The sequence below is a fragment of the Dermochelys coriacea genome, chromosome 2 (assembly GCF_009764565.3).
Source record: "Dermochelys coriacea isolate rDerCor1 chromosome 2, rDerCor1.pri.v4, whole genome shotgun sequence".
In the NCBI taxonomy this organism is placed as follows: domain Eukaryota; kingdom Metazoa; phylum Chordata; order Testudines; family Dermochelyidae; genus Dermochelys; species Dermochelys coriacea.
Window position 1 is genome coordinate 259,937,433 of NC_050069.1, and position 16,197 is coordinate 259,953,629.

Genomic DNA, 16,197 nt, shown 5'->3' on the forward strand with positions numbered 1-16,197 from the left:
CCTCCACGATTTACGAAATTGGCGTCCCGTCTCGCTCCTCAGCACGGACTACAAAGTCGTGGCAAAAGCAATCTCGCTGCGGCTAGGGTCCGTGCTGGCAGACGTGGTCCATCCAGACCAGACCTACACCGTCCCGGGCCGCAGCATCTTCGACAACCTATATCTAGTCCGGGACCTTTTGGAACTTGGGTGTAGAGATGGTCTGTCATTCACCCTCCTGTCCTTAGATCAGGAGAAGGCGTTCGTCAGGGTGGATCACGGGTATCTCCTGAGTACTCTGCAAGAGTTTGGCTTTGGACACCAGTTTGTGGGTTTTCTCCGGGTGCTGTACGCCTCTGCAGAGTGTTTGGTCCGGCTCAACTGGAACCTGACCGAACCGGTCAGCTTCAGGCGAGGAGTACGGCAGGAGTGCCCCCTCTCGGGCCAGCTGTACGCTCCGGCGATCGAGCCCTTCTTCTGTCTCCTCCGAAGGAGGTTGACAGGGTTGGTGCTGCTGGAGCCAGAGCTGCGGCTGGTCCTGTCAGCATACACTTATGACGTGCTCCTCGTGGTCCAGGACCCGGGCAACTTGGAGCGGGTGGAGGCTTGCCAGGCCATCTATTCAGCAGCCTCCTCCACGCGGGTCAACTGGGTCAAGAGCTCTGGCTTGGTGGTAGGGGACTGGTGGCAGGCAAGCTCCCTCCCATCCGCGCTTCAGGCCATCCGGTGGAGCACGGGTCCGCTGCTCTATCTTGGCATTTACCTTTCTGCCACGCATCCCTCTCCGCCGGAGAACTGGCAGAATTTAGAGGATGGGGTGACAGAGCGGCTCCAGAAATGGACAGGGCTACTCCGGTGCCTCTCCCTTTGAGGGAGAGCGCTGGTGCTTAATCAACTAGTCCTGTCTATGCTCTGGTACTGGCTCAACACCCTGGTCCCAGCCCCGGGTTTCCTGGCCAACCTCCGGACATCGATTCTGGAGTTCTTTCGATCAGGACTGCACTGGGTTCCTGCAGGGGTTCTCCATCTACCCCTGAAGGAGGGAGGGCAGGGCCTGAAATGTCTGCTTACTCAGGTCCATGTCTTCCGCCTCCAGGCCCTGCAGAGGCTCCTTTATGGTGCAGGTAGTCCAGCGTGGAGCATACTGGCGCACGCCTTCCTGCGCCGCTTCCGAGGGCTCCGATACGACCGGCAGCTCCTTTATCTCCATCCGAGAGGTCTTCTGCGAGACCTCTCCAGGCTGCCGGTCTTCTACCAGGACCTCCTCCGGACCTGGAAACTGTTTTCAATGACCAGGTCCATGGCGGCCACCGAGGGGGCAGATCTCCTCGCGGACGCCCTGCTACACAACCCCCAGTTCCGTGTGCAGGTGGCGGAGTCCCGCTCGGTGCGCCAGAGATTGGTCCTGGCAGAAGTCACAAGAGTCGGAGACCTCCTAGACTATGACCGGGGAGACTGGATGGATCCCCTGACGCTCGCTCAGCGCATGGGGCTCTCCAGACCTTGTACTCCCCGGCGCATACTTCAGGAAGTGAAGGCCGCTTTGCCGCCCGCTGCTCGGGTTTATCTCGACCGGGTCCTGCACGAGGGCACTCCCTGCCCATCCCCTACCCCAGGCCCGCTGGACCTTTTAATTGGACCCCTGCCCCGTGGACCCAACGACCCCCTCGCCCCTTCACTGTAACCAGCTGCATGAGGTGCAGCCGGTCTGCTTTCAAACCACGCCAAGAAAACATCTATATACGCTCGTGCTCCACACCCTTCATGCCCTCACCCTCACGTCCCGCCCCGATACAAAATGGCGGGACCTCCTGCCATCTTTGGAGGGTGAGGAGCCCCGGTGGGCCAGCCTATATTCCACCTTAGTCCCGAGACCCGCCGGGGATGTCAGTTGGCGGCTCCTTCACGGAGCAGTGAGCACAGGTGTGTACTTGGCGCGGTTCACCTCAATCCCAGACATCTGCCCCTTTTGCGGCGTGAGGGAAACCCTGGCACATATATACCTGGAATGTGCCAGGCTGCAGCCCCTATTCCGGCTCCTCACCAATATTTTATTATGCTTTTGGTTGCACTTTTCCCCTCACCTTCTTATCTATGCACTCCCTATCCGTAGCCCCACAAAGTCATGGGATCTCCTGGTCAGCCTCCTTCTGGCCCTAGCTAAAATGGCCATCTATAAAACAAGAGTGAGGAGGTTGGCCAATGGAGTCTCCTGTGACTGTGGGGCCTATTTCCGATCCTCAGTCCGTTCATGTATCCGGGCAGAGTTCCTCTAGGCAGCGTCCTCTGACTCCCTTGACGCCTTTGAGCAGCAGTGGGCGCTGTCCGGGTTTCTCTGCTCAGTGTCCCCGTCCGGTTCACTTCGTTTGACCCTTTGACCACACTCCTGTCCCTGTTATTTCATTAGTTGTCCCCCGGAATTTTTTGGTATCTAGGTCCTGTGGATCCCCCTTTTAGGCTGGGGGGGATCCTTTAGCGGTGGACGGTGTTCACCCGCCCACTTCCCAGATCCCAATAAGACTACTCTTCCATAGCCATCTGGCCTTGCCCCATCACACTTGCTAGAATGTTTTTGCTTTACAAGAATAAACTCTCAGAATAGAATGCATTATTTTCCAATATTTAACTTGTGGTGGGGCTTGAAACATTTACCAGATCCCTATCAGTCAGATCACTAAACTTTATAACCAGAGGCAGATATGACGAAAGGAGCCCCTTTACCCAATTGACTTCAGTGGAACTATGCCAGTTTACACCAAATCATATCAGTTTATACTAGCTGATGAGCTGGCCTTGCAACCCTAAAATGTGTTAAATACCCTACTGAGAAGCGTGACCTTCAAACCTTTTATTGGAAAGAGGGAAGATGCTATGCTTGGACCCAGCTTGTGTTCCAGATACTATATCAGGTATATGATTAAATTTAAAGTATTCTCTCTCCCCTAGTTACTAGAAAGCTTTTTAATTCACTGATTCAGAGCAGGGATTTGAACCAAGTCTCCCACATCCCAGGTGAGTGCCCTAAATAGCAGGCTATTGACTATTCTTCTCTCTCTGTCCCTTTTCCCTGATCCCCCAATTCCATCTTGGATCTGAGAAAATTTCAGTTTCAACAAAATAGCAGTTATCATCAATTTTTTCCTAGTGGTTTTGAATATCAGCCATGAAAATGACCAAAGTCTTGTTGATTTCATTCCACAGCTGCTCCAACAAGAGAGATTTTAAGATTACCTGTCTACAGACTCAGAAAGACTGCACATCTGTTCAGATTTAGGACTAAAAACAACTTTTAAAAACCGTTCAAAACCTGAAAGCTTAATATCTGCAGTTAAAACTGAATTGATAGCTCAGTTTCACCCACCTCTAACTTGTAAGTTTTCTGTTCTCCAATAGTAAGCTGGAAAGTGGATTTTGTAAAGCTCTGATTTGTACTGAATATACAGCACATATTGTACCAATTCCTCAGATGGATAGAGCACCACCCACTTTAAAAGAAAATCTAAATAAATTTCTTATAACATGGGTTATCTTAATGCTAACTACCGTATATACTCGATCATAAGCCAGTTCATTTATAAGCCAACACCCCCCCTAAGAGGGATAAGTAAAAATGGTAAAAACTGTATGACCCTTTCATAAGCCGACCCTATATTTCAAGAGTTGGCGAACTTTGGCTCCCAGCCCGTCAGGGTAAGCCGCTGGAGGGTCAGGATGTTTTGTTTACCTGGAGTGTTCGCAGGCATGGAGCCCCTTAGCTCCCAGTGGCCGTGGTTCGCCATTCCCAGCCAATGGGAGCTGCGGGAAGTGGCGCCACTTCAAGCAGCTCCCATTGGCTGGGAACGGCAAACCGCAGCCACAGGGAACTGAGGGGCTCCGTGCCTGCAGACGCTCCAGGTAAACAAAACGACAATGTATTAGATATTCAATTCAATGATTTCATAGAGTTTAAAATCATCAAATTTTGGTGTAGACCCGTTTACAAGCCGACCCCCTCTCTTTGATGTGTCACTTTTTCACCAAAAATGTTCGGCTTATGAACAAGTATATGCAGTACTTCTTTTGGGAAGCATCTTACTTTAAACGACGAGATGTCAATGTTTGAGGAGAGATCATTCAAACACACTACTCAGATATTGTCAAGAAAAAGCAGACTGCATTCACTAGTACCTCCTGAAGAAACTCAATTCAGGAGAAAAATATAGAATCTGAAATTCATGCTTGTCTGTCTTGCAGTCTGTGCATAGGTGATGCGTTGTGCGGTAGGCAGGGTCAGGTGCCACACCAGATTTCTGCATGGGCTGCCAGCATGGGGAAGGAGAGGGGCTCTATCGTTCTCCCACTGCTCCTGTCCCCTGGCATGCTCGGCCTCTGACCATGGCTGCCGGGCCTGGGCAGGAAGCAGAAGGGGCGGAACCAGCCACTTCTTATGCCAGCCGTTCAGGTTCACTGCTCTGTGTGGCACAGTGGCTGCCTGAGAGAGCCTGGCTGGGAAGGTGGCAGGCCGCCCCTCAGCTGGGCCTGGCTGCTAGGGACAGGGGCCAAGTGAGCCAGAATCCCCTCTCCCCCCAGGCACATTTCCGGCTCACTCAGCCCCTATCTCCAGCAGTCAGGCCCAGGTGCCACCATCTCCCCAGCCAGGATCTCTCAGGCAGCTGCTGCACTGCACAGTGACCCTCAGTAGCCAGCTTCAGTTGTGTGAGAAATGGCTCCGTCCCGCTCCCCGCCTGGGACCGGCTCCCAGGGAGAGCAGCCGAACATGCTGGGGAGGGGGGTAGGCACAGCGGGAGAAGAACAGAGTCCCCCCTGCAGGTAATGCTGGTGGGGCAGGGAGAGTGCAGAAGTCCCAGACTGGGCACTGGGCTTTGGGCACCGAGCAGGGGAGACACATGGTGCAGTCGTGTGTCTTTCCCTTTAGATTTGTGCCCCCTCCAATATGAGGAGGCACGAGTCCTCTGTGAACAGTACAAAGAGATACAAAATTAACATCTGTTGCCAAAATCAGAATATCTGTTCATTTTAACAGTGGATTTGTCTCCTATTCTCACTCAGCACCTACTGAAGCAATATGATTACAAAAAATACTTTGCACTTCTATAGCTTTTTTCATCATTTTTGTCTCAAAAGTGCTTTGCAAACATTAATGAATTATGTATCACAACCCACCAGCGAGGTAGGAAATGGTTATATAAGGATCACTTCACTCCATTCAGCAGCTCCTTAAGAGCACACAACAACACTACTCAACAATTTATTGAAGGATAGTAAGAAGACTATCATATCCACTTGAAACTGCAGGGAGAATGTAGTGTAAAAGCAGACAGTGCTTTAGGAACTTTAAAGAGAATTTTTTTTTACTTCACATCTGAAAAAGCTCCCAGAACAACAGTTAGGAGCATCAGGTGACTAATACATATTGAGATGAGAGAGGCTCTACAAGCAAAATTGGTCTTAAGAAGGGTATTTGCCACTAACATTCAAACTGCTCATGAAAATGTGGTTGCGATTCTATTGTGAAAAATAATCCTGGGAGGTCTGAATTAACATTGACAAACATTTTGCTAAATCTCAGAACAGCTCTGAAAATTGCCTCTGTTTTTTGTTTATTTGCTTTACCTTTTGCAGCTCCTCCACAAACTTCTCATGATAGAGATTGTCTCCTCCACGGGACTTGATAAGATTTGTTCCAGTGTCCATCCCTATAACATCTGCAGTATATGTGCTCTTAAAGACGCTAGTCAACAAATGAGAAATGTCCTGAAGGGGAAAAAGTTGGGGTGAGAAATTTTTAATCTTTAGAAACAGAGACAGGATTGAGGGTGAGGGGCATGAATATTAAACCATACATGCAACAGTGATTAAATCAGTTTAGTTCCACAGCAGTAGCTTCAGATTACCAGTGCTTTGGTAAGAAAGGGACCTATGTACATAATGTTCTGGATATAGAAGCTCTGTGTATCTATTTGCTTTATAAAAATCTGGGTTATATAAAGATATAGGCTGCAAAAGCAAAGTCCATTCAGATCCTCCAGAGAATGGCTGGGTGGGTGGCTAGGTGCGGACTGTCTAGGGCTGGAAGGCTTTGTCTGGAAAGGACTATCTGGAGGGGGAATTGGGGTCTGCCAGAGAGGGGATTTAGGAGGTAGAGGAAGTGTCAAATGGTGGTGGAAAGGGGGGTCCTGTCTGCAGTGGATACTATAGGGGCACAGAAGGGGGGTTCACAGGAAGGTCCAAGAGAGGCGTGTCTGAGAGGGAGTATGTGTACAGGGATGTCTTTCTGGACAGGCTGGGGGGTGTCTCTCCAAGTGGGGCAAAGAGGCTCCCTGCAGGAGCTCTGAATGGGGTGGGGTGTCCACGCACAGTGAATGGGCTGCTGGGGTGTATGTGTCTCTCTCTCTTTGTGATTCATAGATTCCCTAGCCCAAAAGGGACCATTGTGATCATCTAGTTTGACTTCCTGTATATCACAGGCCATAGAAATCCCCCCGCTGCCAAATCCCAAGAGCAGATATTTTAGAAAAACATTCCATCTTGATTTTATAATGGTCAGTGATGGAGACTCCACCCTAACCCCTGGTAAATTGTTCCAATGTTTTATTACCCTGTTAAAAATTTACACCATGTTTCGAGTCTGAATTTGTCTAGCTTCAACTTCCAGCCATTGGGTGGAGGGGTGTCTCTGTGGGTGCAGGTGGCATGGGGGTGTGGTTGCGGGAGGTGTCTCTGTGGAGGGAGCCTGCAGTGGTGGGGGTGTCTCTAAGGCAGAGGGGCATCTGGGAAGTGTTGGTCTGGAGGGGGGAAGGCCCTGTGGGGGGGAAGTATTGGAGGATGAGAGAGGGGGGTTTGTGTGTATGAAGGGCCCGGGGGAATCAGTTTTTGAGGGGAGGGGAAGGATCGGGCGGGGGCATTGGTCTTTGAGGGCAGGGTAGGGGGTTGATCTCTGAAGGCAGGGGAGGGCTCTGTTGGGGCAGGAGGGGAGGAGGTTCTGGGGGGGGATTGGTCTCTGAGGGGGGAGGGTCCTGCTGGCCTGGGGGGTTGATCTCAGAGGGGGGAGGGCCCTGCTGGCCTGGGTGTCTGTCTTGGAGGGGAGGGGGTTGTGTCAGCGGGGGGGCCCTGCTGGCCTGGGGGATCGGTCTTGGAGGGAGGGGTCAGTCTCGGGGGGGGCCCTGCTGGCCTGGGGGTCGGTCTCTGGGGGAAGGATCCGTCTCGGGGGGGCCCTGCTGGCCTGGGGGTCGGTATTGGGGGGAAGGATCGGTCTCGGGGGGGGCCCTGCTGGCCTGGGGGTCGGTCTCGGGGGGGGCCCTGCTGGCCTGGGGGTCAGTCTCAGGGGGAAGGATCGGTCTCGGGGAGGGTCGGTCTCGGGGGGGCCCTGCTGGCCTGGGGGTCGGTCTCGGGGGGGAAGGATCGGTCTCGGGGGGGCCCTGCTGGCCTGGGGGTCGGTATTGGGGGGAAGGATCCGTCTCGGGGGGGGGCCTTGCTGGCCTGGGGGTCGGTCTCGGGGGGAAGGATCGGTCTCGGGGGGGCCCTGCTGGCCTGGGGGTCGGTCTCGGGGGGAAGGATCGGTCTGGGGGGGGCCCTGCTGGCCTGGGGGTCGGTCTCGGGGGGAAGGATCGGTCTCGGGGGGGGCCCTGCTGGCCTGGGGGTCGATCTCGGGGGGAAGGATCGGTGTCGGGGGGGGCCCTGCTGGCCTGGGGGTCGGTCTCGGGGAGGGTCGGTCTCGGGGGGGCCCTGCTGGCCTGGGGGTCGGTCTCGGGGGGAAGGATCGGTCTCGGGGGGGCCCTGCTGGCCTGGGGGTCGGTCTCGGGGGGAAGGATCGGTCTCGGGGGGGGCCCTGCTGGCCTGGGGGTCGGTCTCGGGGGGAAGGATCGGTCTCAGGGGGGGCCCTGCTGGCCTGGGGGTCGGTATTGGGGGGAAGGATCCGTCTCGGGGGGGGGCCTTGCTGGCCTGGGGGTCGGTCTCGGGGGGAAGGATCGGTCTCAGGGGGGGCCCTGCTGGCCTGGGGGTCGGTATTGGGGGGAAGGATCCGTCTCGGGGGGGGGCCTTGCTGGCCTGGGGGTCGGTCTCGGGGGGAAGGATCGGTCTCGGGGGGGCCCTGCTGGCCTGGGGGTCGGTCTCGGGGGGAAGGATCGGTCTGGGGGGGGCCCTGCTGGCCTGGGGGTCGGTCTCGGGGGGAAGGATCGGTCTCGGGGGGGCCCTGCTGGCCTGGGGATCGGTCTCGGGGGGAAGGATCGGTCTCGGGGGGGCCCTGCTGGCCTGAGGGTCGGTCTCGGGGGGAAGGATCGGTCTCGGGGGGGGGCCCTGCTGGCCTGGGGGTCGGTCTCGGGGGGAAGGATCGGTCTCGGGGGGGCCCTGCTGGCCTGGGGGTCGGTCTCGGGGGGAAGGATCGGTCTCGGGGGGGGCCCTGCTGGCCTGGGGGTCGGTCTCGGGGGGAAGGATCGGTCTCAGGGGGGGCCCTGCTGGCCTGGGGGTCGGTATTGGGGGGAAGGATCCGTCTCGGGGGGGGCCTTGCTGGCCTGGGGGTCGGTCTCGGGGGGAAGGATCGGTCTCAGGGGGGGCCCTGCTGGCCTGGGGGTCGGTATTGGGGGGAAGGATCCGTCTCGGGGGGGGCCTTGCTGGCCTGGGGGTCGGTCTCGGGGGGAAGGATCGGTCTCGGGGGGGCCCTGCTGGCCTGGGGGTCGGTCTCGGGGGGAAGGATCGGTCTGGGGGGGGCCCTGCTGGCCTGGGGGTCGGTCTCGGGGGGAAGGATCGGTCTCGGGGGGGCCCTGCTGGCCTGGGGGTCGGTCTCGGGGGGAAGGATCGGTCTCGGGGGGGGCCCTGCTGGCCTGGGGGTCGGTCTCGGGGGGAAGGATCGGTCTCAGGGGGGGGCCCTGCTGGCCTGGGGGTCGGTATTGGGGGGAAGGATCCGTCTCGGGGGGGGGCCTTGCTGGCCTGGGGGTCGGTCTCGGGGGGAAGGATCGGTCTCAGGGGGGCCCTGCTGGCCTGGGGGTCGGTATTGGGGGGAAGGATCCGTCTCGGGGGGGGCCTTGCTGGCCTGGGGGTCGGTCTCGGGGGGAAGGATCGGTCTCGGGGGGGCGCTGCTGGCCTGGGGGTCGGTCTCGGGGGGAAGGATCGGTCTGGGGGGGGCCCTGCTGGCCTGGGGGTCGGTCTCGGGGGGAAGGATCGGTCTCGGGGGGGGGCCCTGCTGGCCTGGGGGTCGGTCTCGGGGGGAAGGATCGGTCTCGGGGGGGGGGCCCTGCTGGCCTGGGGGTCGGTCTCGGGGGGGGCCCTGCTGGCCTGGGGGTCGGTCTCGGGGGGAAGGATCGGTCTCGGGGGGGGGCCCTGCTGGCCTGGGGGTCGGTCTCGGGGGGAAGGATCGGTCTCGGGGGGGGGCCCTGCTGGCCTGGGGGTCGGTCTCGGGGGGGGGTCGGTCTATGCCGGGGCCTCAGGGGCCGTTACCTGAGTCCGCTCGGAGGCGGGTCTGTGCCTGTACATGGAGGGCTCGGGGCCGCTGGGGGCGCCGCCCGCCGCCATCCCCCACGCGGGGCCCGCAGGCCAGGGCAGCCCCGGCCCCGCCGCTCGGCCCGGCCGCAGCCCGTTGCTAGGGGAGCGGCCTGCTCCGTTTACCAGCGCCCTGCCCTAGCGACGGCGCCTCCTCCCAGCCAGCCGCGGGTCCCTCCCCTGCGGGGCTGGGCAGCGCCTGGCCCGGCCTGGCTCCCCTTACGGGGGGGGGGGCGGGAGGAGACCGCCCCCGGGGGCAGCAGGGAGCGCAGAGCTGGGGGGTGGGCAGGTAACGGTGTTTCTCGCCCCCCCCTTCCCCTTCTGGGGTGCGCTGTGCTCGTCGCTTACCGGTGTTCACCCTCCCCCTCCTCTCTGCGCGGCCCCCCCCCGCCCCCTCGCTCGCCCCCCCCGACCCCCCCGCGCCCGGAGATCTAGCCCTTGGCTTATGACCCCGGATTTCGCTCCCCACAAGGCCCCACTTCCCGCGCTGGCTGCTCCTGGTAGCCTTTGATTTTCCTGACCCTGGCATAATGGCAGGTTTCAGAGTGGCCGCCGTGTTAGTCTGTACCCGCAAAAGGAAGAGGAGGACGTGGGGCACCTTAGAGACTGATACACGCACACAGAGAACATGAAACAATGGGATTTATCATACACCCTGTCAGGAGAAAGAAAAAGAGGACGTGTGGCACCTTAGAGACGAACAAATTTATTAGAGCGTAAGCTTTCGTGAGCTACGGCTCACCTCGTCGGATGCATTCGGTGGAAAATACAGAGGGGAGATTGATATACACACACACAGAGAACATGAAACAATGGGATTTATCATACACACTGTCAGGAGAAAGAAAAAGAGGACTTGTGGCACCTTAGAGACGAACAAATTTATTTGAGCATAAGCTTTCGTGAGCTACAGCTCACTTCGTCGGATGCGTTTCTTTTTGCGAATACAGACTAACACGGCTGCTCCTCTGAAACCATGTATTAGAGCGTAAGCTTTCGTGAGCCACAGCTCACTTCATTGTATCAATTTAGAGGGAGCACATGGGCCCAAAGAGTCACAGATGGTAACTTGCTCCTATCCCTGGCCGATATTATATGGTGCTGTGTAACAAATGCCAAACGTTATATAGAGGCCTCAGCCTGTTTAGTACCATGGCAAACACACTCTTTTAAACCTTTTATTAAAGATAAGGAAACACCGTGAATACATTACAATTCAAATGCTTTCAGTAAGGTTTATTTTAACAATATCCTTTGTTCCTGTTCCTTTAGCTGTAGGGAGTATTTAAAAAGAGCCTCCCTCCTGCACACGCACACACACATCCCCCTCATCTCTGATAGTCTCTTAAATAATATGGCAGATGGCAATAACTACTTTTGGGGGTTGAAGTGAGCTGTAGCTCATGAAAGCTTATGCTCTAATAAATTTGTTAGTCTCTAAGGTGCCACAAGTCCTCCTTTTCTTTTTGATTTTCCTGTCTCCGTTCACTCTAGGTCCGTGGTTCCCAAACTTTAACAGCCCGTGAACCCGTTTCACTAAAATGTCAAGTCCGGCGAACCCAAACCTCCTAAAAATGAATATTTCCAGGATAAGGAAACACCATGAATACATTACAATTCAAATGCTTTCAGTAAGGTTTATTTTAACAATATCCTTTGTTCCTGTTCCTTTAGCTGTAGGGAGTATTTAAAAAGAGCCTCCCTCCTGCACACGCACACACACATCCCCCTCGTCTCTGATAGTCTCTTAAATAATATGGCAGATGGCAATAACTACTTTTGGGGGTTGAAGTGAGCTGTAGCTCATGAAAGCTTATGCTCTAATAAATTTGTTAGTCTCTAAGGTGCCACAAGTCCTCCTTTTCTTTTTGATTTTCCTGTCTCCGTTCACTCTAGGTCCGTGGTTCCCAAACTTTAACAGCCCGTGAACCCGTTTCACTAAAATGTCAAGTCCGGCGAACCCAAACCTCCTAAAAATGAATATTTCCAGGGATTTTCTCCCTTACCTGAGTATAAATTATAAAAGCAGTGATCTTGGAAATATTCAGGTTTCAGAGTAGCAGCCGTGTTAGTCTATATTCGCAAAAAGAAAAGGAGGACTTGTGGCACCTTAGAGACGAACAAATTTATTTGAGCGTAAACTTTCGTGAGCTACAGCTCACTGCATCAATATACAATTTGTTTTTATGACATGCGTATTACACACTATTTATTATTAATTATTTATCATTACAGAATTTTTATTACATTATGAAAAGGGCAACAGTCTTCCAGGATCTCACTTTGGTAGCTTGTATCACTTTGAATAAGCCTGGAAGGCTCCTATGTCTCATCAAGGAATATCAGATGTGAAACAGCATGAAGGTATTTAAGAAGCCAACTCAAACAGTTCCTCCTATACAAGCATTCAGGTCTTGAGCAGTCCAAGTAAACGACGCACATTAAAACAAAGCTTAAACCTGTTTTTCATAATAATTTTAAAAACAATACTAGCTGCCTATTTAATTTTAAAAAGAGCAAAAAATATCCACCTCCCTTTCCATTTCTTATAAGGAGTCTTGAAGTTTAAATCTCCTCAGTGTGATAGATATGCTTGCTTTGATCTGCTTAGCGCTTGGAAGTCCAGGGGCTCCAGGCTGCTGGCCCTGTGCTGCCCGGAGTCCCTAAGGACAGCTCTGTCCGCCATTAGGGAATTTTTCCCTGAGAACGCCCTGTAACGTGTCATGAACCCCAGTTTGGGAACCACTGCTCTAGTGCATTGCAGCTGGGCTAGCATCCCATTTCAACCCCCTCTCCCCTCTTTTCCCCCTCAATAATGGAGAAACTATGAGGCTTCCTGACACCATCCCACTATGTAATTATTATTAATAATAAAAGTCGTTGGAACTGATCAACAATGCAACAAAACAATTCTGAAAAAATGTGAAATTTCAAAGAAGTTTTTGTTTCTTTTGCAGGGCTTAAAAGGGATCCTTTTGTCATTTTTTGCAATATTTTTATCAAAATAGTTATGTAAATTAATAAGCACTTTGATCAAATGATTTAAAATGGCAAAAAATGAAAAAAAATGGAGAAGGCTGATAGTTTTGCAAAAAAAAAGGGGGGGGGTTTCAACAAAAAAAATCACTTCATTCAAAACATTTCAGCCAGCTCTAATATTGGTTTATTAACCTGCTCCTACTAAAGTAATTGGGAAAGCCCCTACTAAGTTGAATGGGACCAGGGCATTTGGAGCACTGCCCTGAAGAATTTACATGGTCATTATGAATGGGATAATCCTGATAATAATGAGAATCTCAGTGCTCAACACCTCTTAGAATTAGGCCTAAAACAAACATAAAACCAGACAAGGTAGGAACCTCATATCTGACTTGGAGGGAATACATCTAGCGATAATTAAATAATACAGTTGACTTGATCACACAGTTCTTTCCCTTTCTGTTGAGACTACCAGCAAGTGCTAGTAGCAATAATAGATTTTGTTGTAGTGGACTGAAATCATCATCTCCTGTCATATAAGCAATCCAAAAGCCATACACTGTTCCCTTTAAGCTGTGTGTGTGTGCATGCGCACACAGATCCTAAACCCCACGCACACGGTGAAACACCGGATGCACAAAATTTTGCACAGAAGAAATTTTTTGTGCACACGGCCTGTCAAAAATTTTCACAGAAGAATTTTTTTGTGCACGCAGCCTGTCAAAAATTAGAGGGAATATTGGATAGGAATGACTTTTACTCACTACCATTATAGGTGGAATATAAACTGGTTCCCTAGAAGTGAAAGGCTTCTTAGTTCAGTCCTCCCTTTTTTCTGTTCCTATCTAATTGTATAAGCTTGGAACATGTTTATAGTGGTTGAACTGGCAGTCTTATTTTGGTGGTAAAATATGATAGCACTGTTTGCCATAACTACATTCCCAGTATTTTTTATTTTGCCACCACCACCTTTTTTCTGCTTCTGACTTAGACTGAGAGAGCTGCACTGTAATTCATATAACTTTTCTACAACCACCAAGATAGTTAACCGGCATGAAGGCCTCTTCAAATATGGCTTGGGGCAGAAAAATACATGATGGTGTCAAATACTGGCTAAGGTGCATGCATGCTTCTGCCCCTTGGTGGCTGCTGTAGCTCACGAAAGCTTGTGCTCAAATAAATTGGTTAGTGTCTATGGTGCCACAAGTCCTCCTTTTCTTTTTACAGATACAGACTAACATGGCTGCTACTCTGAAACCTTAATTTGCAAAATATAGCCCACCTACAGAAGCTACTCCTAGCTAGTGGGCATTCGTTCATTCAGGGTGAGCAAAAAGTCCTGGGTTCTTTCCTCTCTACTGTTATGCAATGTTGGGTGACCAGATAGCAAGTGTGAAAAATTGGGACAGGGGTGGGGGGTAATTGGCACCTATATAAGAAAAAGCTGCAAATATCAGGACTGTCTCTATAAAATTGGGACATCTGGTCAGCCTAGTGCAATGTAGCTAACAATAGTTGTGTTTATATGTATGCAGTGCATAGATTAATTACAATAGGATAAATGGAACAATCCTTCCTACATCAGGCCATTAAACTCTGCATTTCCCTTGTATAATATGTTATCAAATGAGATTCTTAGAAATCTAGGTTTCAGAGTAGCAGCCGTGTTAGTCTGTATTCACAAAAAGAAAAGGAGTACTTGTGGCACCTTAGAGACTAACAAATATATTTGAGCATAAGCTTTCGTGAGCTACAGCTCACTTCATCGGATGCATTTGGTGGAAAATACAGAGGGGAGATTCACATCGTTTACTAGGAAATGAGAATGCCATAGTTTCTTATCATGTGCAGGGGAAGTTCAGGGTTTCTAAAATCTCCTGCTTAGGAGACTAAGACCAATCAGAGAAATTACTGTCATCTGGCACCGGTTTCAGTTTTCATCTAGTATTGCCAGGTGCAAATGTTTTCCCATAAAAAAGGATTATGACTATTCTTTCTGATGGCACCCTGTGAACTTACATATGTTCTTGCCTTTAAAACTGGCCCTGAGTGTCAGCATGCAGATGTGTCAATCCTTCAAGATTCCAAGTTTTTTAGTCATCTGTTGTTACAGTTGACTATAACATCTATGGACTTACCTGGAAAGTCAATAAAATCCAATATTCTTTTAGCAGTTCTTTCCAATGGACCAAAATAAGCTCAGATAGAGTAGTGGCAATCAGAAAGATGTTTTTGTTTAAAATAATGTGTGGTTCAACACTGAAAAGTGACTATCAAAATAGATTTGCAGGGTTTCATATTTCTTGTCTCACAATTACTTATAAATCAGGTCTGTTCAGTTTTTATAGGTAAAAATGTTTTTTCTAACTTCTGCCTTGAAAACTCACCCTGGAATCTGAAAGTCAAGCTGGAGTCTTTCCGTTCACTTATCAAATAAGAAACCTGCAGTCAGAATTTAAGGGCTGATTCAAAGCTGACTGAAGTAAGTTGAAAGTCTCCCACTGACTTCAGAGATTTTAGATTAGGCCTACTTCCCGCCCCGCATTATTAACATATGTAAACTGAATATATATATATAATGTCAAATGAGCCAGATGTTTCTCATTAACATGAATCTAATAAATTCACATTCCCACACAAGTACCGTATTACAAATCTTATTAATAATACACATACCTCACCTTCTAATTCCACCTTATTTAGCCTTCAAAGAAACAAGAGGGTTCTCAGAGCTCTAGCCTGTGACAACACAAATACCAGTTTAGAAAGCACTGTCTAAAGTACACATTGTCCAGATATACACATTACTCTTACTTCCAATGTATGAGATCTTCCAGAAATGTTTCTCTTCTTCTGGCATTTTTCCTCTGTATATTATGTAAGTCATAACCAGCTGCTATCTATTTTCCTTCATATAGGAGTCATTTGCCCTGTTCCTCTTCTGGTTATTCCACCTTTAAAAGACCCATTTGTGTCTGATCAACCTTATATCATTGTCTGTATATTTATTTTGTTCAAACTCCAGAAATGGTAACCACACATTATAAAATGTGCTTGATCCTAATAGAAGATGATCATTTTTTTTCTTTTGCAATAATTTCCCATGTCTTATTTCTCCGTTCCATATAGATCATTATTGCAACCACTGTTATATATTTGCAACAAATATTGTACAAAGGTTATCAAGTGAGGTGTCTATAAAAAAGTAATGATTTGCTGGTTATGATTATGCTATCTTCATGTATGTATCATTTTTGTATTTGAAGTTATGAATATTGGCTCTATACCTGCATTTCAAATATTTGCTCCTAAAATAACACCCAGGAAGTAAAAAGAAAAGGAGTACTGGTGGCACCTTAGAGACTAACAAATTTATTAGAGCATAAGCTTTCGTGAGCTACAGCTCACTTCCACCAAATGCATCCGATGAAGTGAGCTGTAGCTCACGAAAGCTTATGCTCTAATAAATTTGTTAGTCTCTAAGGTGCCACCAGTACTCCTTTTCTTTTTGCGAATACAGACTAACACGGCTGCTACTCTGAAACCTGTGATTACCCAGGAAGTAGTTAGCCAGCACATCTTGGAGGAACTATTCAAATTGAGTGGTCCATCAAAGAACAATGGACCCTGGGAGACACCTATTTACACTTAATGGAATTTCCTGCAATGACTAGGTGAAATGCATGGACATGTGACTTGCCCATGTGACTCCAAACTCCATCTTGTTGTTGTAATTTTCCACAGTAAGAACAATGGGTTTCCCTC

The 16,197-nt window shown here is 50.7% G+C and overlaps 1 protein-coding gene across 5 annotated transcripts in view; it reads right to left on the reverse strand.

Moving 5' to 3' along the window:
* Nucleotides 1-9,548, reverse strand: part of DLEC1 (DLEC1 cilia and flagella associated protein) — a 67,159-nt gene extending 57,611 nt beyond the window's left edge. For all 5 annotated transcript variants that reach the window (XR_006279501.1, XM_043509734.1, XM_043509733.1 and 2 more), the window contains exons 1-2: nt 9,412-9,548; nt 5,593-5,733 (exon numbers count right to left, since the gene is read on the reverse strand). Coding sequence is in view for 4 of the 5 variants with exons in the window: in XM_043509734.1 (XP_043365669.1) it covers nt 5,593-5,733; nt 9,412-9,486 (216 nt within the window). In the remaining variant the exon portion in view is untranslated. The remainder of the gene's footprint in view (nt 1-5,592; nt 5,734-9,411) is intronic.
* Nucleotides 9,549-16,197: the final 6,649 nt, after the last annotated feature.